Here is a 25,040-nt window from a genome sequence, read left to right as displayed (position 1 = left end):
AACTATGAATGTGAGAGACCCAAATGATGTCTGGAGTTAAATAAAGATGTTATCCTCCAAGATAAAGGGATATTTAACCAGAGTCTTTTACACAATGGACGTTTAGTCCTCTCTCATGCCACACCAAAAGATGGCAGGAACCTGAGTCTCTTAGAGCCTATTCAGGGCAGCACAACTGCTGAAAAGTTTTATTAAGTCTTAAGTAATTATGATCTGAGGACCAACCTAGCTAAGTTCTGATAGTCTCATCAAGACATGTCAAAAATCATTTGTTAAGTGATTACTGTGTGATAAACACTGTCCTCAAGTCTCAGGGCTTAAATCATGTCCAACTCTTCATGACTAGTTTGGGACTTTCCAGGCCATGATATTGGAGTGAAACTAGGGCAAAAAAAGTTAAGTAACTTGTCCAGTGTTACATAGGCAGGAAATATCTGAGACCAGATTTGAACTCATGAAGATGAATGTTTCTACTTAACTGACCTTACATACAAAATATATGCAGGGTAAATTGAAGGTAATCTTAAAGGCACTGGGGTTAGGAGAAGAGAAGTAATGATGAGAGAAGTGGAAACCAGGAAAAGCTTCTTACAAAAAGGAAGAGTAGAATCTGAAAGATATTTGGAGAAGTTTGTGTACCATGAGATGAGATCCTTTTTCAGTCAAAACAGTTCAAGATCAAATACAGTTTTCTGGGGAATAGAGGATCAGTAGTGGAAGGAGTACCCACACAGGTGAAACTATGTTTTCTCTGAACAACTAATACATTTATATTATGATCATTTCTTTACTACAACTATCCAAGTATTTTCAGTATATCAAAGGGATTACACACACCAAAAGGATTATCCCACACTGATAAAAGGAAGCCAAAAGTTCTTAAAAGTCCTTAGGACATCATTTAGTATGACTAATGCATGCCCATGAGCTGGTTGCATGTATTTCACCCTATTAAATTCACACTATTAAAAATTAGAATTATATGTAAAATAGAGTAGTCAGTTGTGTTATAATATGACATATGAGTTCCCCCAAAAATACTGCTATGCAAAATCACACAATAAAATATTACGGGAAATATAGGGTTAGGGGAATAATGTCAAAAATTTTCTTAGCAACACATTAAAAAAGAAAGTTTGTTATAAAAATTATAAATACATTTTAAACATGTTAAATGGTTTAGATGTATATAAACACTATAATAAATTGTGGTGCAATTGCAATCAAGTTCGGCAGACCACAACTCAGAACTTATAGCAGCTATTATTCTGCACCAGGAGATACACAATAAACATGGCCCTTTGCCTTTATTTTTTTTTAGGTTTTTTTTTTTTTGCAAGGCAAATGGGGTTAAGTGGCTTGCCCAAGGCCACGCAGCTAGGTAATTATTAAGTGTCTGAGACCAGATTTGAACCCAGGTACTCCTGACTCCAAGGCTGATGCCTTATCCATTACGCCACCTAGCCGCCCCCCTTTGCCTTTAAAAAGACCTGAAATTTACATGCAAAAGTAGGCCTCAGAAGGGTTATAATTTGTGAGATATGGAAAATAGCATCATTTTCTGCATTACCTGTTTTTCCACCAAAGAAATCCAGAAGAAGTAAACATAAAATCCATATTATGTTCAAAATATTCCCTAATATATCAATTGCACAGAAAAAAAAATTCATATTTTCAAAAATGTAAGCCATAGAAAAACTGGTTGTGACTAACTTCAAACCCATAGAAATAGTAAATATGAATTCAAATAATGTAGCCATTTGGGGAAGTTGTTTTTCCCACTAATCCTGAGAGGATCTAAATGCAGTTTATAATTCATAGCATTTGTGTTTTTACATTTTTTGCATTAAAAGAATCTTGATTGATATTAAGTATGCAATACTCACTGCAGTTGTTATAGTGTCCATTTTAGTTGTCACTTCCTTTTTTTCCTGAGATAAGGATTCTAATTCCTTTTGCTTTTGCTTAACATTCTTCTCCATTTTTTCTGCATCTGAACAGCAGTTCTTGCAAATATTCTGTGCAATCTTCAGCTCTCCCCTATGAGAATGGAAGAAGAAAGATTCTTCTTACTCACTTGAAATGATTATATTTTATTTATCATCTGGTTTTGTGTGACCATGGGCAAGTCACTACCTCTTTGCACCTCAATGTCTTCATTTGCAAACTGAGGATATACCACCTTTTAGGTTGTGAGAACCAATTGAGTTAATGGGCAAAAGTCTTTTGTAACTCTTAAAAGTAAATATATATATGTATGTGTGTGTATGTGTATATATACATATACATACATATGTCATATAATACTATTGTTATCTTCAAAAATATATCCAATATATTGTTGAGTATATGTTATATGCTATATTAACATAATTTCTTCTTCTTTCCCTTAATAATGTTATTCTAAAATTAGAAGAAAGAAGAGCTTGGAGAGTTTATATGAAATCCTTGATCCTAATATGTCACAACTCTTGCAACTTTTAAAATTTTTACTATTTTCTTTAAAATTTTCTTTGAATATTTTAATTTTTCACTACTTTAGTTTTTAAAAAATCATGACAAAATTAATTAAAACCAAGATATCTTCCAATGTTTTCATTTCTTTAACAACACTTTGATTTTCCAAAAAGTACTATTTAGAGCAAAAGTTCATCATATAGAGTTACTCACTGTTTCTGAAAGACTAAAGTGGTGGTTCAGATCTATTAATTATTTCTCATCAAACTAAGTGCCATTTGGCTGAGTTTAGATCCAGATTGTCTTGCCTCCATACTGTCTGACCTTCTATCTTCAAACTTCAGCTTTATCACACTGTTTCTCAATGGAAAGTGGGAAACAGGGAAGGTGTGATAAAAGTATTTGATCTTCAACTGCCTTCAGGAGACTATTTACTTTTAGCATATCTTTCCCTTCTAAGGTTTAGGTTTAAACTTCATTAGATAGAATAAGCCAGAGTTTAGGAGAAGGCAAACAGCAGCTGCAGTCACTATTCATGGAACTGTCGATGTCTCTCTGCACTGATTGGCAAATAAAAAGAAAACCTGCACTATATCCTATTAACAGAGATGTATTAGGATAAGTGGTAGATGAGAGATAGAAGAGACAATCTAATTTGATCTTTGCCTCTTTACTCTCATCCTCCCACAAGATCTATGCAATCTCATCTAATCTTCAATCATCCTCTGTCCAGCAAATCGAAAATACATTCCATTTAGAAAAGTCTCAGTAGGTTGAGAAGTTATGGTTTCAGGTTTAAAATTTAAGTATTCATGGGCTATTCTGTTTAGGTATTTTAAATTTTTGTAGTAAATTATATATGATTAAAGAATATGCAAAGAAAAATATTTAAGTGAATGAGGACTATTAGAAAGAGTATCCTTTATTAACTTCCTAGTGTTTTAAAAATTAATAATTTTTACCTGAATCATTCCACACTTTTTTAGAAAAGAAACTAATCAACATAATCAACTATCTCAGAACAATAATAAAGGCATAAACTTCTTTAATGGAGGAATCAGGGAAGGGACTTATCAGTATACTAAATTCAGTTCAATGCTTGTTAAGTACCTACTATGTGTATCAATATTTTTTCTGCTATGTTAGAAACTGATATATGAAAGAACTTGCAGGATTTGTGAAAATAAGAGAGATTACTCTGATAGGGGTCAGATTTGCAGCAATGTGTGTGGTGGGAGAGGGGATGATGCAAAGATACAGAGTTAAACTTAATGGGAAGAAAAACTTGCTAAGATTAAGAACTAGCCAAAAACAAAATGAGATATCATGAAGTATGCTTGTTTTCCTCTCACTGGAGATCATCAAATGAAGATGGAGAGCTTCTTGACCAGGCATGCTATCAAAGATACTCTTATTCACAAAGGGGTTGGAATTAATGGGACTAAGAAGATGCCTGTCCACTAGAGATGTAGTATCCTTTAACGGATATACAAAGACAAGGAAACTTTCAAGGATTTTAAATTTTGTTTGATGAAGGGGAAAGGATAAATAGAATATATACATAATAAGTAAAGTAGAGAAAAGTTGAAGAAGAAAGCATTTAGGGGCGGCTAGGTGGCGTAGTGGATAAAGCACTGGCCTTGGAGTCAGGAGTACCTGGGTTCAAATCCGGTCTAAGACACTTAATAATAATTACCTAGCCGTGTGGCCTTGGGCAAGCCACTTAATCCCATTTGCCTTGCAAAATCCTAAAAGGGGGTAAGAAAAGTGAGAAAGAGAATATAAAGGAGACATGTGGGATGTGGTATCTGAACAAAGATTGGTATTCCAAGAGATTGAGGTAATAAAGCTGAGGTATGCACAGAGCCTGTGAAAAAGCATGGAATTGAAAAATATGGAATTTTAGTTTGGTCTTGAAGGGGGAGATGTCAATAGATAGAGTTGAGGAGGGAAGAGCTTTCTAGGGATTAAAAATCAGCCAAAGAAAGTTCCTGGAGCCAAGAGATAGAAATTCTTGTTCTTGGAATTACCAGGAGGGTTATGCCACAGAATTAAAAAGGATATGTCCAGGAGGAAGATGTAAGAAAACTGGTATGGTAAGAAAGGGATAAATTGTGAGGCTTTGAATATATAACACGGCATTTTGTATTTTCCTGGATGAGATTGGGAGCCAATTGAGATTATTAAGCAGTGGAGTGACTTGGTCAGACCTGTGCTATAGGGAAATCATATTAGTGTTTGAATGGAGAATGAACTGGAAGAGGGAGAGACTTGAGGCAGGCAGATTACCAACAAGTTATTGCATGGTAAGGGCTTGCACCAGAGTGGAAGCAGAGTTAGAAAAGAGAAGTGGGCATTTTCAAGGGATATTTCACAGGTGAAATCCCTGAGCCTGGGCAACAGATTAGATGGGAAGCAGGAGGGGGAGTGTTAGAGAAAAGTCCAGACATGAGGTAGTGGGATGAGGATGTCATAAGGACAGGTCATGATTACATCTGTGTTTAGGATTATTAATTTGGTAACTGTACGTTGGATACTTCACAGATTGGAGAAATTAGGAATCAGGAGATTATTACTAGGTAGAAGATGATGATTCCCTAAACTAAGAGAACAATTGTATGAGTAGAGAGACAAAGACAGATACAAGAAGAAGCTGGGGAAATAGTGGTAAGGATCCTCAACATAAGCAGGAATGTTTGAGAAAACGGCTTGAGAGGGAGTTCCATTTTAGAAATATTTTACTTTGGGAGAATCCTTCTAATGTAAACCTTTAAACACTAGTGGAGAATATTATCTTACCTCTGAATAAACAATAGCTTCCCAAAAAGTAAGGACTAATTTAATCTAGAAGCAACTCTACTAGCTATGTGACTGGGCAAATTATTGATCTATCTGGACTTCAGGGATTTGAGCTACAAAATTAGGATAATATTGTTTATCTGCCCCATGTGTCTCAAACAATCAGAATGAGGACCAATAAAATAATTTGTAAGAAAATGTTTTGCAAATTATAAGATAAAGAATTATATGATTTATCTGCTTAACTTGTAACCACAAGTTATTTGTGGTTTATTGACCCTTCTTTCCATAGGATTTAAAGGATGATGAGGTGTTACCAGTAAGATATTCATTTTTACTGTACTCAGATCTCTTCTCCTCAAGTGGTTTTTACAATGAAAGAAATTTTCTTGTAATTGGGTATGCAACAATAAATTTTTTAAAGAAACACAAACCAGTTGTGTTTGATCAATTTTATACGACAGTGAGAAACTAATTTTTTTTTGCAAGGCAAATGGGGTTAAGTGGTTTGCCCAAGGCCACACAGCTAGGTAATTATTAAGTGTCTGAAGCTGGATTTGAACTCAGGGACTCCTGACTCCAGGGCCGGTGCTCTATCCACTGAACCACCTAGCCGCCCCGAGAAACTAAATTTAAATAAAGATCTTCATTCCTGGAAAACAAATAATGAAATTTCTTTGAACCTGGAACATTCTAGATATGAGCAAATTGTGAATAATATGATTGTTTTTTATTTTAAAATATTTACTTAATTATAAAATGGGTATAATAATAGTAACCACCTTGCAAGGTTAAAAAAAAGAGATGTTTAGCACATTCCCCAACACAAAGTATCCGTTTTCACTTCTTTTCCTCTTTTCCTTTTATTTTATATACCCTTCTCTTTACCTACAATGTACCAGACAATGACTGTAATCTGTGTGATTGGTTCAAATTTCATTATAGAGAAGTTCTTTCTAAATCCCCCCAAAAAAATGCTTTTGGGAGAACATAAACTATATATTTCTTGTAAATCATTTACATAACTCTTTCAGAAAACTTTTAAGAAAAACTTTTAAAAGCCCTTATTATTGATTGATTGATTGATTGATGGTAGTCCTTTGTAATCGAAGAAGACCAAGACATCAATTGAATGATGGTGTGACATGTATGTTTTGTTCATTATTGTGAGGGGAATGTTGTGCAAAGATATCATTCTCACTGCCTCTTCCAGAACTGTCGATAACCTGTGGCCTATTAGTATATGAAACAAGATGACTCACGATTGTCTGGAAACACTGGGAGGCCTTGATCATTTAGATGTGATCCCTTCCATGTAATTGAGGCAGTAACGCCAGGCAGAACAGCAATATGTTATTTTTGGCAACAAATTTCCAACATTGTGGTAAAGCTAAACTGTCTCAAGATGTTCTAAATTATCAGTGCTTTAATTTTATGGAGATGATCTAACCTATCTCACACTGGTCAAAATTGTCTGTATGGTAATATTTGGTGGCAAGGCTTCTACAATAGGACAAAGCTAATCTGTAATTCAATGGCTATGCTACTCAGCAATGAAAACATTCTTGGTGTATGCTTTCACTCTGGTCCATCTTGCACAAGTCTTAAGGATTTCACCTATGGTTTCACAATACGAAATTCCCAGCCATTTCTCTTAACCATGGTCCTACTTCCAAAAACTAATAAAATAGAACTGAGGTTCCATTCTATTATTCTTAGCTAGGCTATCCAGGTGACTTGGTCTATTTTATTGTGATCTGGTTCCTGGTCCCAGGAACAAAAACTATTTCTTCCAGTGGCATAAAGTGAAACAAATATCTTGAAATCCTCCCTCTCCACAAGGTCAGCAAATAATACAGTCAGACCTAAGTCCTTGGGTCTGGAAAATTTCATATAATGGGAAATAATACTCGCTCTCTCTCTCTCTCTCTCTCTCTCTCTCTCTCTCTCACACACACACACACACACACACACACACACACACACACACAGAAGTAGTTTTATCTATTAATTGTTTAGGGGACCTTTCTTGGAACAGAGGAATGAATGTTGGATTTAGCCCCTCCCTTCCCTCTGCTCCATTGAATTCCCAAATAAATATGGCAAGCTACCTATATTAACTTCAGTTTCCTTATCTGTACAATGAAGGAGTTGGATCTAATTACCACTAAACATACCTTCCTACTGTCACTTTATGACTCTAAGGACAAGTCAGGGTGAACATTTAAATGGTATGCTTTGTACTTGCCAAAAGTTCAAGTGAGGGCAACAGGAACAAAAGGGAAAAAGATATAAAAACTGTGGGTGCTTTGATTTTTACATGAAATTCAAGAGACCATAATCAACCATGTACCATTAGAATGCCCCATAATTCTGCTACCTTTTGTATTCCCCCTAAGTGGCTTCTGTCTGAAGGATTTCATAAATGTCATTTGAATACGCCCCCTTCTCTTTTCTGACCCTGCTACCACTCTTGTCCTCATCATACAGTAGTTTGCTGATAGGTCTCCCTCCCTCAATCTCTTCCCCCTCCAGTTCATTCTCTATTCAGTCACTAATATAATTTCCCAATAGCCTAGGCTTGACCACATCAGTGTACTGCCTAATAATTTCATCTGAAAAAATTTCTTTTAAAATTTTGAGGATATCCACCTTGATGTACTTGCTAATTCCACCAGTGCAACAACCAGAAACAATACTGGGATATCTGCAATGGAAAATACTATCTGTATCCAGAGAAAGAATTTATGGGCTTTGAACAAAGATCAAAAACTATTACCTTCAAATCAGAAAAACAAAAAACTGTTATCTTATTATGTAATTTTTCTATCTCATACTTTATTTTTCTTCCTTAAGGATATGATTTCTCTATCATCACATTTAACTGAGAACAATGTATAACATGAAAACAATGTAAAGACTAACAGAATGCCTTCTGTGGGGGTGGGGGGAGGGAAGTAAGAATGGGGGGGGAATTGTAAAACTCAAAATAAACAAAATCTTTCAAAAAAATTGAGGATATCTCAGACTGGTCAATATGACCAGAAAGGGTAATGATCATTGTTGGATGGGTTGTGGGAAATCTAGGACACTATTACATTGTTGGTGGAGCTGTGAACTCATCCAACCTTTCTGGAAAGAATTTGAAACTACACCCAAAGGGCAACAAAAATGTGCATACCTTTGATCCAGCAATAGCACTACTGGGCCTATACCCTGAAGAGATCATGAAAAGGGGTAAAAGCATCACTTGTACAAAAATATTCACAGCAGCCCTGTTTGTGGTGGCAAAGAGTTGGAAATTGGGTAAATGTCCTTCAATTGGGGAATGGCTTAGCAAACTGTGGTATATATATGTCATGGAACACTATTGTTCTATTAGAAACCAGGAGGAATGGGAATTCATGGAAGCCTGGAGGAATTTGCATGAACTGATGCTGAGTGAGATGAGCAGAACCAGAAGAACATTGTACACCCTAACAGCAACATGGGGGTGATGATCAACCTTGATGGACTTGCTCATTCCATCAGTGCAACAATCAGGGACAGTTTTGGGCTGTCTGCAATGGAGAATACCATCTGGATCCAGAGAAAGAACTGTGGGGTTTGGACAAAGACCAAGGACTATTACCTTTAATTTAGGGAAGAAACTGATATCTTATTGTCTGATCTTGCTATCTCTTATTCTTTATGTTTCTTCCTTAAAGATACGGTTTCTCTCTCATCACATTCAATTTGGATCAATGTATACCATGGAAACAATGTAAAGACTGACAAATTGTCTTCTGTGGGGGGTGGGGGAGGGAAGAAAGAATGGGGAAAATTGTAAAACTCAAAAGAAATAAAACTTTTAAAAACTGAGGATAAAGAAATTTTTATATTTATAATTGGGAATAATTTTAAGACCTATTTTTCATTTTAAAAAGATGTAAAAATTATATGAAGAATTTTATAAAGACTCAATATTGCATTAAAAAAAATTTCTTACTGAATGCTTCCTAAGAATTCTTCAGACTCTTTTAGCTCTCTGTCCTCCTTTTCTCTTTCCTTTTTAGACATTTTAAGGGCTAAATTATAATCAAATTTTAACTTTTCCAGTAGCTTGTGAAGTGTGTCATATTTTTCTGATATCTGAAAAAGAAAAAAATGCTCACTAAAATAACTTCTTAGTATTATAAGCAATCTATTGCTATTTAAAGGAATAATAAAAGTGAAAAATCACAGGAAAAATTCATTTGAAATTACTGTTTGGTTTACAAGACAAGGAAGAAAGGCTATATCCCATATTCCTTTCAATTCTTATCTATACTTTTGAGGCAACTGCTATGGAAATCCACAGGTTCCCTATTTCCATATGATCAACAACAGCAGAGCGGGACTTAGTTTCTCTATGTTTTATTTCATACCCCTCTCCACACTATCCTCCACAAATCTTCCAAAGCAATTTGCCCAAAATATAGGTCTATGTCATCTCTCCTACTCTAGAAGCTCCAGTAGCTCCTTATTAGACTCAGGACTGAATATGAACCTTCTATCTACCATTTAAAACTCTTTACAACCTAGTTACATCCTGCCTCTGCAGCCCTCTTATACATTCCTCCCCACAATGTATGATTACCACCCTGCAATGTGCTCATTCTCTCTCTCTCTCTCTCTCTCTCTCTCTCTCTCTCTCTCTCTCTCTCTCTCTCTCTCTCTCTCTCTCCTTCTTCCTCTCCCTCTCTCTCTTCAATTTTTTTTCAATTCCTATATTTCTACACAACTCCAAAGTCACCATCTGCAAAACGTCTTTCCTGACCCTCCAGCAACTAGTACCTTCCCCTCCATGGATGCCTGGTATTTGATTTGGAAGGGTTCTTTGCATGTAGTGATATCTGTACATGTTGTCTCAACCAATAAAATGTAAATTACCTGAAGGCAGGAACTATTTTATTTTTGTTCTTGTATCTCTAAGTCTTAGCACAATGGACTCTGTACTAAGGAGATTTGGTAGGTGCTTGATAGTTAATTGATTGATGAGATGTAGACCCCAAATTCAAATCAACAATTGTTTATTGAACACATGTGCCACTCATTTGGAGATACAAGAGAAGTATGTTGAAAAACACTTATTTACGTACACTTAACAATTAAAGGGAAAATATAAACCAGAATATAACACAGTATTCAAATGATTCAAATTATGAAATGTTAAAACACTCCTAATATACTAATGTTCACTGATGTGGCACAGCTAGGACCCTAGAAATAATCAATTATCTGAAATAGTTATATATTTGAGTTCACTCTATTTAAAATTATAATTAAAATAAAATACAGTAAGTGAAGTGCAGCTAGGTGGCATAATAGAGGGCAGGGTCTAGAGGCATGAAGACTTGAGTTCAAATCTAACCTCTAACACTTACTAACTTACTAACAAATTACTTTAACTTGTTTGCCTCAGGATCCTCATCTCTAAAAGTAGTTAGAGAAGAAAATGGCAAAATATTCCAGAATCTAGACCAGGAAAATCCCCAAAAGGATCACAAAGAGTCAGACACACCTGAAAAAACAACTGAACAACAACCAAAAATGTAGTAATTGGTTCCAGGAAATAAAAATATGTAGAGTGAACCTGAATAATGCAATCACTTCAAGTAATTCATTGTCTGGGATCTAGCTTGCATTCCTTCCTGTTATACAGATCCCTACCCATAAATGTCTGCCTGCCCATTCAATGAGACTTTCATCCACATCTACAAATGAGACTTTTATCCACATCTACCATAAAGAGTCTATCAAGTGAAAATAGGAACTATGGATGTTTGGAAAGAAAGGAGACCACATAGACCAAGGTCATCAAAAAAACTAAGAGACCATCTTTGAGACAGAAGGTGGGATTGAACAAGCCATAGCAGAGTGAATTGTTCAGTCACTTCAACCCAAGTCTTTGTTGGATTGAATCCAACTTGTTTGAGGTTTTCTTGGGAGAGATATTGAAGTGGTTTGTCATTTCTTTCTCCAGCTTATTTTACAGATGAGGAAACTGAAACAAGAGGAATTAAAATGACTTGACCAAAATCATACCCTTAGGAAGTTCTGAGGTATTTTGAACTCAAGTATTTCTGACTCTAGGCCCTGTGCCACTTAGCAGAATAATAAAAAACTGAGATGCAAAGCAACTAAAGGAGGAAAGAATTCTTGATAACAAAAGAAGAGATCCAAACTCAATAGAGTCACAATAAGGAGAAACATCAATCTGCAAATGACCTAAAAGGACAAATGCAAATGTGCACAAACAGCAGTAGATTACAAGCAACAGTGTGGGGGCACAAGTGTCATAAAATATGTCATTATATCAGAAAGGAAACAGGCAAGAATTAGAGATAACATATGGATAAATTGAGTATTGCACTGGTGCAGTGCAATATTCAAAGACCTAAAGGAAAGAATTTAGGTTCTTGTGTAGGCATTTTCTGGGATAACTATGGAAGGACTTGAGCAAGAAGTGCAAAAGATAAGAAGCCCTCAATATGAGTAGCACCAGGGGAGGAAGCACCCATATCAATAAGATAAAAAAATAAATAATGTTCAAATATGATCTGAGATGAGGAATTTCAGCAATCCCTTATCTATTTGCCTTATTTTCAATGAGTACTAGAAGGCAAAAAATATAAATTAAAAAAAGATAAAGAACTATTTGCAATTTTAGGGTGTTTAATAGAGGGTTTTTAGCACCAACATTCTATAATTCTAATTTTTTTATGTGTAAAGTTTTCACTTTTTAAAACTTTAAAATCAATAAAATCATTGATCATATGATCAATCCCATGCCAGCCCCCCCTCAATAAACCCCCAGACCCCTATCATGTCCAGGATTAAATATGAAATTCTCTATTAATAATCCAAAAACTAAGCTCTTGGCAACTAGTCTCATCATTTCCTGGCAAATGGGGGGGTAGGAAAAAGAGAAAGGGAAATTAAAGCAGTGTCAGATTTCACATTATATATCAAAGATCACTGCAGATGGTGACTGTAGTCATGAAATTAAAAGATACTTGCTCCTTTGAAGGAAAGCTCTGCAAATCTGGGCAGCATACTGAAAAGCAGAGACATCACCTTGCTGACAAAGGTCTATGTAATCATAACTATGGCTTTTCCAGCATTCATGTGTGGCTGTAAAAGTATAAGAAAAGTTGAGGACCATGCGTAGAATACTCTCCCTCTTCATCTCTGCTTTCAGGTTCCCTACAATTCTTAACTAAAAACTCATCTTCTAAAAGAAACTTTTTCCAGATCCCCCTTAATACTAGTGCCCTCCCTTTGCTAAATAGTTCCAATTTATCCTGTATATGACTTTTTTGTATAACAGTTTGCTACTGTTTCCACCAATAGATTGTGGACTTCTCAGGAATTATCTTTTATCTTTTGTTGTATGTCCCACTTTTACTACATTATTGATGCTTAATAAATGTTTATTGAATGATAAAAGGTATATATTCATTGGAATAGAGAAAGGGGCTAGACCTATGACTTCACTGGGAAAGGAACTTTCTGAGTGATGAAATTCCCTATGCCCATGAAAGTCAGTACCTTCTCTGAAACTTAAAGCCTTAGAGAATGAACCAGAATCCCCCAACCACTAAGTGTAAGTGGTTGCCCTGGGTCCCAGTCTTCCTGGCTTCTGTATCAGTTCCCCATCCACTGTATCACACTGCCTCTCTAGCAAGACTAGAACTAATAATTATCTCATGTTGTTTTATGTTACATTGCTATAAAAATTATTTTTACTCTTACTAGGGAGACAGTGATAAAGCAGGAAAAAATAGGTGACTGGATCATAGAACTTGAATGGGAAGAGAACTGTCCAAGCTTCTTCACTTTATATATGAAGTGAAGTGGTTTACATGGGGTCATTGGATAGTCTCAATCAGAATTTGAACTCATATCCAGTGACACCAATATTCAATCGTCTTTTGTCAAATGAATTGTTCACTATCCCATAAGGCTGAAGAAGGAATATTAGGTTTACCTTTTCTTCCTCTTTTTTTCTCTTTTTTTTTTTTATTCAAGCAGATTACTACCAAAAAAGCAACTAACTTCAGGAAGTTATAAGGTATGCTTAACACTCATGAACAATGTGATGAATCAAAATTTCAAGCCAATAAACAACTATTTCTAGACCAATTTAGAGAAAAGAAAAAAAAGAACTGAAAAGGAAGCACATTCAGCACATTCACAGTAGATAAGAAATTTTGTCAAATGTGCTGATTTGAGGATTTTGCTAAATAGAAATAGAAATTGTGTGAAGGGTGTAATTTTTTTAGCTTTGTAAGGCAATGAGGTTAATTTACTTGCCCAAGATTGCATACTTAAGTAAGCAGTAAGTGTCTGAGGTTAGATTTGAACTTGGGTCCTCCTGATTCCAGAGCCAGTGTTCTATCCACATCACTTAACTGTCTCTGGGTAATATTTCTTATGAGCCAGAAGGATATATGGCTTCCTAGGACTTTTGGAGTAGTTCTGTGATATGATCAGATCATATACATAAGAAACATTAGTCCATTAGCTATTAAACTAATCTAAAATGTTTTATGTATATCGTACCTTATATACTTTTGTGTGTGTGTATTTAATTTTTACTAAAAAAGTCTCCAAAATATTAGAAAATTTTTGACAAGACTCAGTATTGAAAATTAACTTTAAAATTTCAGCATCAGTAGTATTGGGGTAATCTGACCAAAAAGACAGCAAATCAGTCACATTCTCTAATCCTCTTGAAAATTTAACCCTTTCCTGAAAATGGATTTTTTTTTGTATCAGATATAGAATAATGATAGCTAAATCCAGAGGAGAAAAATAAAAGGCTGATCAGGTAAATCCTTAACAACATAGAGCTCAAATCCCTGAAGTACTACTCAGAATCACTTTCCTCCCAGTCTTCATGCTTCTTTTGCAGAAGAACAAGCTAACTCATGGCCTTGACAAAAAGTTCAACTATGGACACTCTTGACCTCTTGACTCTATCAAAACATCTTCCTTCACCCATCCAAAAGAAGTTTCAAATACTGATTCTGCCCAGCTAAAGACAGTCCAAATACAAGAGGGGTGAACACTTATGACCTCCATAGAGCCAGAGTGGCTCTGCTGGAACAGAATCTACCTTGTGTTGGCCTTGGAAGAAGCAACAGGATTCAATTCTGCCAGGCCAAGAGGAAGAAGGGAAGAGAGCAATGAATGAATCAGAGGAGGTTCCAACAGATTGCTATATTGCTATATTGGGCCTGAAGAAGACAGTCCTATCTAGTTCTTAAGTTCTTAAGTTCAATGCTTTCTCCACTCCCAAAGAGGTTGAAGAACTTTGCAGTCTAACTTCAGGGATCTACCTACTCTCCAGCAAAGAATGAGGGCCAGAAAATATCCTAAACGGATTGCAAAAAAAAAAAAAAAGTCTGAAACTCAAAAGGTGTAAAGAGTAAAAGTCTCTATAAAATTCTAGGAGAAAACAGATAGCTAGGATCCTAAAACCAAAAAGAAGGAGAAATGAAAACTTGAAATGTATACAAAATACTATTAAATTTATATTATGAAGGACAGTGAATCAATACTGATAAAGATCAAATCCTAGTCCGCAGTACAAAACAGCAGAAATAAACTCTTGAATGACTTGAAAGGGAAATTAAATTCATGAAAGATGGAATTTGAATGAAAACCTACTAAAAATTAGAGTTTTTATCACCATTTTAAAATGTATTTAACAAGTTAAAAATATTGAATCAACAATGATAAAAAAAATCTCTAACAATTTTATCTCTACCAGATTTGCAAAAACTCCACGATATGTAATGGTCAAATTTAACAATGACAAACAGTAATGACCTGCATATGTTAATGAAGGGGAATTTAGACAATATATGATTATTTCAGAGCAATAAGACATCAGAGAATGAAACTTAAAGGAGAAAAGTCAAGATAGTGGAATGTAAGAGCATAACAGCCTAATTTTCCCCAGAGCAACCACCAAAAAACCACCAAATCTAATTCTGGATGGAAAAACAACAAAAAGTCACAGTGATTCATTTTTCCAGCCCAGGGCAGCATAGGGAAAAAAAAAGGTCTGTGGATATTGGAGTAGAGGCAAGCTGGGAGCAAAACCCATAGAGTAGGATGCAGCACCATTTATGGACCTTAGAGGCAGCAACTACAGCTGCATCAGGGCACTGGGTCCATTCAATATATGGACATTAAGGAAACTAATAATATTTAATCAGAAAAAGATTCTTGGGGACCTCCATACTACCACTGGGCAAATCATCAAACATATTTGAGTAGCTCCTTACCTATTAACCTTATTTTTCAGTTCCAGGACAGAAGGAAGCTCCCACACTACTTAGACAAGGTCCAGAGTACAAACCAGGAGGTCAGTGATTAGACCTCTTACCAGATTACCTCACTTGAAAGCACTAAAAACCTTCAAATTCCCAGATGGGACTAAAGAAGCTCAAACCAGTCATATTCCCTCTCCCCACATGCCTAGGTGAGCATTGTAAAATCTACCATAAAGTCCAATTTCAAGATTTTTGGCAGGATAAATAAGAAAAAAAAAAACAAATACAAAAGGAAATGACTTGAAAAGATCTAACAACAACAGATCCAAAATAATATATAAGTTAGCCACAAGCCCAACAAAAAATTTCTAGAAGAACTTAAAAAGATTTGCTAAAAGATCAGAAAAAGGGGCAGCTAGGTGGTATAGTGGATAGAGCACTGGCCCTGGAGTCAGGAGGAGCTGGATTTAAATCCATTCTTAGACACTTAATAGGTACTTAGCTTGGGCAAGTGTGTGACCTTGGGCAAGTCACTTAACCCCATTTCCTTACAATAATAATAATTTAAAAATGTAAAAAATAAAAGAACAGTAAAAAATGTTTTAAATCAAGAAAGATGGATTCTAGCACCATGTTGGAGAAATGAGGAAAGAACCCTATGAAGCCCTCCCAAATTTCACTCAGATAAGTAGAAAACTTCCACAAAAGTGATCTAGGAGCAGGGAAGCAGCTTTCTAGTCTGGTAAGAATTATCTGTCTCATTGGAATGAGTTTGGAGTAAGGTCCAAGAGTAGTAGCAGCCAGCTTCACAGGAGATTAGGGGGCAGCAAGTGAGGTAGAAGTAAAGACTCAGTTCTGCTTCACCAGCTGCTCCTTCACAGCATGTACCTGAGAAGGAGGGATGCAGGGGTGCAGTGGGGAGTTGCAGCAAGACTCAGACAATATACTAACAAAGTCCCACCTTTCTGCTAATCAACATACCCCTAAACCATTGAGCAATCTTTACAATCCAGCATGGTCCCACTTCAGTCACCCCATTCCCCCAGAACAAGTTACCATCAATGCCTTGACCTCACTGCTAACCAGTAGTGAACCTTCACCATGGGCTGACCCACAGGATAACCCACACTTAGAATTTACCAGGAGAAAGTTCCTGTTTCCATAGCAGTCCAACATTGGGGCCCCCACTATCAGGCAGATCAGAAACAAAATTTCTCCTCCAGGACCAGGCTCTGTTATCATAGCAACCCAATTGCAAGACCCCTTTAAAAAAAGTAGAATTAGCCTAACAGAAAAAAAGGACAAAAGCTCACTGAAGAAAATAAATAATCCCTTAAAAATATGTAATAAAAGCTATGATAAAACGAAATCAAAGAAGTTTTAGAAAATAGAAGAAAATGTGAAATTTCTCATTGGAAAAACAACTGATCTAGAAAATAGATGCAGGAGAGAAAATATAAAATTCATTGGTTCATCTGAAAGCCATGATGAAAAGAAAAATAATGCCTGGACAACATATTTCAAGAAATTATCCAAGAAAATTGCCCTGATGCATTAAAACCAGAAGGCAAAATAGAAATTGAATCACTAATCCAATCACCGTCTGAAAGAGATCCCAAAATGAAAACTCCCAGGAATATCAAAGCCAAATTCCAGAGCTCACAGATCAAGGAGAAAGAATTGAAAACACCAAAAAATAAACAATTCAAATACTGTATAGCTACAATCAGGATTGTACAAGATATGGTAGCTTCAGCATTATAGAACTGAAGGGCTTGGAATATGATCACCAAAAGGCAAAGGAGTTAGGACTAGAACCAAGAATCCAGCAAAATTGCATATAATTTTTGGGAATGAGAGAAGGAGAATAGACATTTAATGAAATAGAGGACTTGGAGCTGAATAAAAAATTTTCTTCAAATATAAGACTCAAAGGAAACATAAAAAAGGTAAAAGAAATAAATTCAATAAGGTTAAATTGTTTATATTTCTATATGGCAAGCTATTTGTAGCTTAATTTCATTACTATAAGAACAATCAGAAGGAGTATATGTAGGCAGAGAGTATGGATATAAGTTGACTTTAATGGAATGATACCCAAAAAACAAAATAAAGAGATGAGAAGGAAAATTACAAAGCAAGAAGAAGCAGAGAGACTGAATGGGTAAATTATCTCACATAAAAGAGGCATGAAAAAGCTAATTTAATATTTAGAGGAAGATAGGAGTCGAAAACCTTACTTTCATCAAAATTGACTCAAAGAGGGAATGACAGAAACACTCAGATGGATATAGAAATCTATTATAATGTATAAAGAAAAATTGGAGATAATGATAAAAGAAAAGGGAGGATGAATTGATAAAAGGGAAGGTATATTGGGAAGACAGTGATCAGAAGTAAAACATTTGTGAAGAAAGAAAAAGTAGGGGCAAAGAGGGAATAGGGCATAAACATATGACCCATAGGCTGGGTCAATATAATAAAATGGCAATTAAATTAATCTATTTATTCAGTATCATGCCAAACTATCAAAAAGTATTTTATAGAATTAGATAAAATAAAAACAAAATTAATCTGGAAAAAACAAAAGCTCAAGGACATCAAGATATTGAAAATGAAAATTTTAAAAATGCAAAAGAAGGCTTACCAGATCTCAAATTATATACAATTATCAAAATAATCTGGTACTGGCTAAGAAATAGAATGATGGATCAGTGAATAGTTAAGGTATAAATTACATTATAGTAATTGACCATAGTAATCTAATATATGATAAAACCAGACTGAAACTTTTAGGAAAAAACTCATGAAATTAAAAAAAACCCTCCTAGAAAAACTGGAAAACAATATGGCAGAAACTAAGTAAAGACTAACATCTCCCACTATATACCAAGATAAGGTCAAAGTGAGTGCATGATTTACACATAAAGGGTGATAACATGAATTAAGAAAGACCATGGAACAATTTATCTTTTGGATTTAAGGATAAGGAGTGAATTTAGGACTAAAGAAGATATAGAGAACATCGCAAAATTTAAAATAGATAATTTTTTTTAGATTTTTTTGCAAGGCAAATGGGGTTAAGTGGCTTGCCCAAGGCCACACAGCTAGGTCATTATTAAGGGTCTGAGACCGGATCTGAACCCAGGTACTCCTGACTCCAGGGCCGGTGCTTTATCCACTACGCCACCTAGCCACCCCTCCAAAATAGATAATTTTGATTATATTAAATTACAAAGTTTTTTGCCCAAATATAATTAGTACAACAAAGATTAGAAGGAAAACAGAATACTGGGAGAAAATTTTTTGCAACAAGTATCACTGATAAAGGCTTCATTTCTCAAGTACATAGAAAGTCAAATTTATATGTATATATATATATATATATATATATATATATATATATATATATATATACAAATCATTCCCAATTGATAAAAGGATCAAACAATATGAACAGGCAGTTTTCAGACAAAGAAATCAAAGTTATCTATAGTCATATGTAAAAAATGCTCCAACTCACTATTGATTAGAGAAATGCAAATTAAAACAACTCTCAGGTACTACTTCATAATCATCAGAGTGACTAATATGACCAAAAACAAAAAGTCTTGAATGTTGAAGGGGATGTAGGAAAACTGGAACACTAATGGACAGTTGGTAGAGTTGTGAACTGATCAAAACATTCAGAAGATCACCTGATAACTATGACTATGCATGCCTTTTGATCTAGTAATATCACTCCTAGTCTATATCCTAAAAACTTCCTGAAAAAGGGAAAAGGACTTATTTGTGTAAAGATATTTAAAACAGTTCTATTTGTTTTACCTAAAAATTGGAAATCAAGAAAATTTCCATCAAACAAGAAATGGATAAACAAGCTGTGATATATAATTGTAATGAAATATTGCTGTGCTGTAAGAAATAACAAGTGGAGTAAAATCAAAAAACTTAGAATGATATATATGAACCAATGCACAGTGAAGTGAAAAGAACCAGATAAGTGATATGTAGATACAGTGGGTTGATTGGTTCTTGTCCTTCCTTATCAAAGAATACCAAAATTGACATCACTATGTTTCAGACAAATTATAGTGCTTCTGACTGTGGTTGATCAGACCAATTCTAACTCAGGATGCTCTCCTACAGGTTGGACACAAATAGTCCATGTGAAACCTGGGTTGGGTACTCTAAACTTAAGGATATCATGTTTCCTTTGAGATGTTTCAATTCTGCCTTCCTCATAGAGTTCAACACCTTCACTGATGAGGGCATGCCATGCAGGGCAGTCTTGTGCCAGAATCTCCCATGTTGGACCAACAATTCTAAAGTTTTTCAATGAGACCTTCAGCGTGTCTCAGTATTACTTTTTCTAATCCCCTTGTGAGCACTTGCCCTGTGAGACTTCTTCATAGAATAGTTTTTTTTTTTTTATTAAGTGTACATCTGGCATGCTAACAATGTGTCTCGGTCATTGTTCTCTCTGTAGTAATGTTGGAATACTAGGCAGTTTAGCTCAAGAACAGACCTCAGTGTTTGGTATCTTCTCCTGCCAAGTGTTCTTCAGAATCTTCCCAAGACAATTTAAATGGAAGATATCCAGTTTCCTGACATGGTGCTGATTTCACTATCCAGGTTTCACAAACATATAGTAATAAGGAGAGCACAATGGCTCTGTAGATCTTCAGTTTTGGTATTCAGACTAATACCTCTTCTCTCCCATACTTTCTTTCCGAGCTTCCCAAATACTAAGCTACCTCTGGCAATGTGTGTGCCAACCTCATTGTCAATGTGTACCTCCTTGGAAAAGACACTTGGAGTAATCTGCTGTTTGCTAAACCCAAAGAGTCAGGCCACCGGGATAAAAGCTCCCTCTTTGATAAAAACTGCTGGGATAATTGGAAGTTAGTATGGAAGAAACTTAGATTAGACCAACACCTCACACCCTTTACCAAGATAAGATCCAAATGGTTACAGGACATAGACATAAAAAACAATACTATAAGCAAATTAGAAGATCAAGGACTAGTCTACCTGTCAGATCTATGGAAAGGGGAACAGTTTATGACTAAGGAAGAGTTGGAGAACATCACTAAAAACCAATTAGATGATTTCGATTACATTGAATTAAAAAGTTTTTGCACAGATAAAACCAATGTAATCAAGATAAAAAGAAAAGTAGTAAATTGGGAAACAATCTTTACAACTAATGATTCTGACAAAGGACTCATTTCTAAAATATACAGAGAACTGAGTCATATTTTTAAAACAAAAAGCCATTCCCCAATTGACAAATGGTCAAAGGATATGCAAAGGCAATTTACAGATGAGGAGATCAAAGCAATTCATAGCCATATGAAAAGATGCTCTAAATCATTAATTATTAGAGAAATGCAAATTAAAGCTTCTCTGAGGTACCACCTCACACCTCTCAGATTGGCCAGTATGACCAGGAATGATAATGATCATTGTTGGAAGGGATGTGGGAAATCTGGGACACTATTACACTGTTGGTGGAGCTGTGAAATCATCCAACCCTTCTGGAGAGCTATTTGGAACTATGCCCAAAGAGCAACAAAAATGTGCATACCCTTTGACCCAGCAATACCACTACTGGGTCTATACCCTGAAGAGATGAGGAAAAAGGGTAAAAACATTACTTGTACAAAAATATTTATAGCAGCCCTGTTTGTGGTGGTAAAGAATTGGAAATCCAGTAAATGTCCTTCAATTGGGGAATGGTTTAGCAAACTGTGTATATGTATGTCATGGAACACTATTGTTCTATTAGAAACCACGAGGGATGGGATTTCAGAGAAACCTGGAGGGATGAACTGATGCTGAGTGAGACGAGCAGAACCAGGAAAAACACTGTACACCCTAACAGCAACATGGGAGTGATGTTCAACCTTGAAGGACTTGCTCATTCCATCAGCGCAACAATTGGGAACAATTTTAGGCTGTCTGCAAAGGAGAGTACCATCTGTATCCAGATAAGGAGTTGTGGAGTTTGAACAAAGTACAAGGACTATTCCCTTTAATTCGGGGGAAAAAACCCCAGATGTCTTATTGTTTGAACTGGTTACCTCTGAGAATTCTGTTCTCTTTAAGGATATGATTTCTCTCTCATCACACCCAATTTGGATCAAGGTATAACATGGAAACAAATTAAAGACTGACGGAGTGCTATCTGTGGGGTGGGGGGTGGGGGGAGGGAAGCAAGATTGGGGGAAAATTGTAAAACTCAAATAATATCTTTAATAAAAATTTAAAAAAGAAATCTAAGTAAAACTAAAATATAAATGTAACTTTGTGGGAGTTACTTGGGATTATTTAGCTCTGACAAAGAGAATTATAACTCAGAAAAACTTTGAATGCAGGATACAGGGAAAAAACTGGGGAAAATGGAATTGGGTAACTTTGGGGAAAGAATTTTAACTGAAACAAAGAAACAAGCAAGGATCCTAGACAAAAAATACCTTGCTTCTCAATGAAGAAGAGAAAGCCTTTTTCTAATGGTAAAAAAAAAATAAATTGGGAAAAGATCTTCAAATAAAAAAAAGACACTTGGAAGGTAAGTGAACTTGTCCACAGTACTCAAAACCTCTCCATTTGCTGTAATTGATGATTCCACATATGGATGGTGTGGTGCTGCTTGATAGACCACCTGTATATCCTTGGTGTTGTCAGACCAAAATTAGCACAAGCTGTAGAGAATTGATACATACTTTGATGAATCTCAGCTTCAGAAGCTGCAACAAGTGCACAGATTATGCAGCAAAACTCCCTCTGCTTTGGTCTTGGCTTATAGCCTTTTCAAGTTGAAGAATTTGTCATCAGTGCAGTAGCTAATCTTGAGGCCATGTTCATCCTCAGTGAAGGCATTTGATAGCATGGCTGAAAACATCATGCTAAAAAGTATGGGAGCAAGGTCACATCCTTATTTCACTCCATTGGTGACTTAGAAATCTCTATAGCATCATCCACCATCTAGAATCCAGGCATGCATGTTATCATAGAACTGATTTACAATACTGATGAACTTCTCTGGACAACCAAATTTTGACACAATTTTCCATCAACCCTCATGACTGACAGATTCAAAGACCTTGATCAGATCTACAAATGTTGTATACTCTGCTCTGTTCCTGGTATTTTTCCTGGAGTTATTGGGCAACAAACACCATGTTGACTGTTCCTCAATCCTTTTTGAAATCACACTGGCTATCTTCCAGGTGAAGGATCAACCTATTGAGAAGGACTCTGACAAGAATCTTACCAGTAGTGACTAAAAGAGAAATACACTTGTGATTGTCACAAGACAATCTATTCCCTTTGCCTTTATTGAGATGGACAATGGAGGCATCCTTGAATTCTAGGAGGATAACCTGTTTATGCCATATTAACTGGAAAATTTCATTCAGTTTTTGGATCAGCAATGGACCCCCTTCCCACCCCCCACCGCACCCCACCCTCACCCCTGTAGATCTCTGGTGGAATAGAATCAGCATTAGGTGTTTTGCCTCTTGAAAGGAACCTAATGGCATTCAAAACCTCTTATTCAATTGGAACTTCAGGTAGGGACTGATTGACTTCAACTTGAGGTAAATGGTCAATGGTTTCTCTGTTAATTGATGATGGCCTGTTAAGAACACTATGGAAGTCTTCAGTCTATCTCTCTAGAATCATGTCCCTATTATTAATCAATGTGATCCACTGGGTAGTTGAGATGCACCATATGTCTTCAGCCCATAACTAGCCTTCAGGGAATCATAAAAGCACTTTAGTTTTTTACTGTCTGCATAAAATTGAATTTCATCTGCTTTGTTAGTGAGCCAAGGGTCCTGTGTCTCTAAGCTTTGCTTGTCCTTTGTTCTGATGGCATTAAATACTGCCTTCTTAGAAATGAAAGAACTATCCTTCTGGTAAACCCTGTGGAGTTCTCATTTTTCATTTAGCAACTTCTGTATTTCCCCATAATTTTCATCAAATCAGACTTGCTGTTTGCTAATGTTCTGGTCCAGATAAACAAATGCAGGCTGTACACCAGATCGCTGAAAGCTACCCACTCTTTCTCTGCTACACTGGTGCCAACTGTGTGTTGGCTCAGTTTTCTCTCCACCTTAACAACAAACTGTTTCCACTCAAAGAGACACTCTAATCTCTTGGAATTAATTCTTCTAGAATTCATTTTGCCTTGGGGCCATGACTTTGGCTGAATATGCATATGTAACTTAGAGAGGATGCATCTAAGATTAGCCCAGCACTCTGCACCACACATTTCCTTTGTCACTCTCACATCCTGTCTTTCTCTTCTCCTTACAATCACAGTCTATTAGATGCTAATGCTTGTTGTGGGGGTACATCTAGAAAGTTTTATTGTGTTTAGACAGAAGACAGTTTTTGTGATGAGAAATTCATGAGATGTACATGTCTTTAGTTGTAGGTGACCATTGCTATTGCTGTTTCCAACATAGCATAACAGAGACAAGACAACTGGTGATGTTTCTAGATGCAGTGGATGACCCTGGCATCTTCGATATGCTCCACAGCACGTGCTTCAGCTGGCTTCATGGTCATTGGAATAAATTGTTCTCTTCTTCCCATTCCACCAGTTGAAGACTTCACATGCCTGGGGAAGCTACCCCCCCACTCTTCACCAATGAGTTTGAGACTTCCTGGTTTAGTCCATCTGCTGAAATGGTTTACCAGGGTGTGACTGCTGTGCATGTTACAGCTTCTAGGAATCACAGTTGAATGTTAGACCCTGAAAAGGGCTCAGCAGCCCTCACACCAAGGTTCTGGTCTTCCTTAAACACACTGTACACCTCAGTATACAGGAACAGCAATGCTGTTTAATGAAGAACTCTGAATGCCTTAGCTATCTCAGCAATACAATGATCCAAAGGACTCATGATAAAACATACTATCCACCTCCAGAGGAAGAACATAGACTGAACATAGAATGAATCATGGTATTTTTTCACATATTTTTCATATTTCATATTTTCACATTTTTCCCTTTATTTGAGTCTTATTGTATGAAATAATTAATGTGCATATGTATAACCTATATATGATTGCTTGCTTCTTAAAGAGGACTTATAGGAGGGACAAAGGGAAGAATAGAATTTGTAACAAAAACTTTTAAATAAAAAAATATTTAAAAATTGGAGGAAAAAAAGAAAAAGAAATTGAACAAAGCCATTAATTAAATTTTTAAGAAAAAAATCACCAGGGCTTGATGAATTTACAGATGAATTCTACTAAACAGTTAAATAATAATTATTTCCAATAATATATAAACTATTTGGAAAAAAATAGGTGAGGAAGTCCTACCAAACTCATTTTATTACATAAATATGGTGTTGAAACCTAAATCAGGAGTAGCTAAAACAGAGGGAAAAAATCCAATTTCCCTAATGGATAGCAAAGCAAAAATTTCAAACAAAACACTAGCAAAGAGATTATGGCAAT

The 25,040-nt window shown here is 35.8% G+C and overlaps 1 protein-coding gene across 6 annotated transcripts in view; it reads right to left on the bottom strand.

The window, feature by feature from the left end:
* CCDC178 (coiled-coil domain containing 178) overlaps window positions 1-25,040 on the bottom strand; it is a 674,385-nt gene that overhangs the window by 517,305 nt on the left and 132,040 nt on the right. For all 6 annotated transcript variants that reach the window (XM_074201254.1, XM_074201258.1, XM_074201259.1 and 3 more), the window contains 2 exons: window positions 9,245-9,387; window positions 1,887-2,040 (listed from right to left, as the gene is read on the bottom strand). In XM_074201254.1, coding sequence (XP_074057355.1) covers window positions 1,887-2,040; window positions 9,245-9,387 — 297 coding nt within the window. The remainder of the gene's footprint in view (window positions 1-1,886; window positions 2,041-9,244; window positions 9,388-25,040) is intronic.

This window comes from Macrotis lagotis, chromosome X (assembly GCF_037893015.1).
Source record: "Macrotis lagotis isolate mMagLag1 chromosome X, bilby.v1.9.chrom.fasta, whole genome shotgun sequence".
NCBI lineage: Eukaryota > Metazoa > Chordata > Mammalia > Peramelemorphia > Peramelidae > Macrotis > Macrotis lagotis.
The sequence above is the reverse complement of the archived record's forward strand: the minus strand, read 5'-3'. Positions and strand labels throughout refer to the sequence as shown.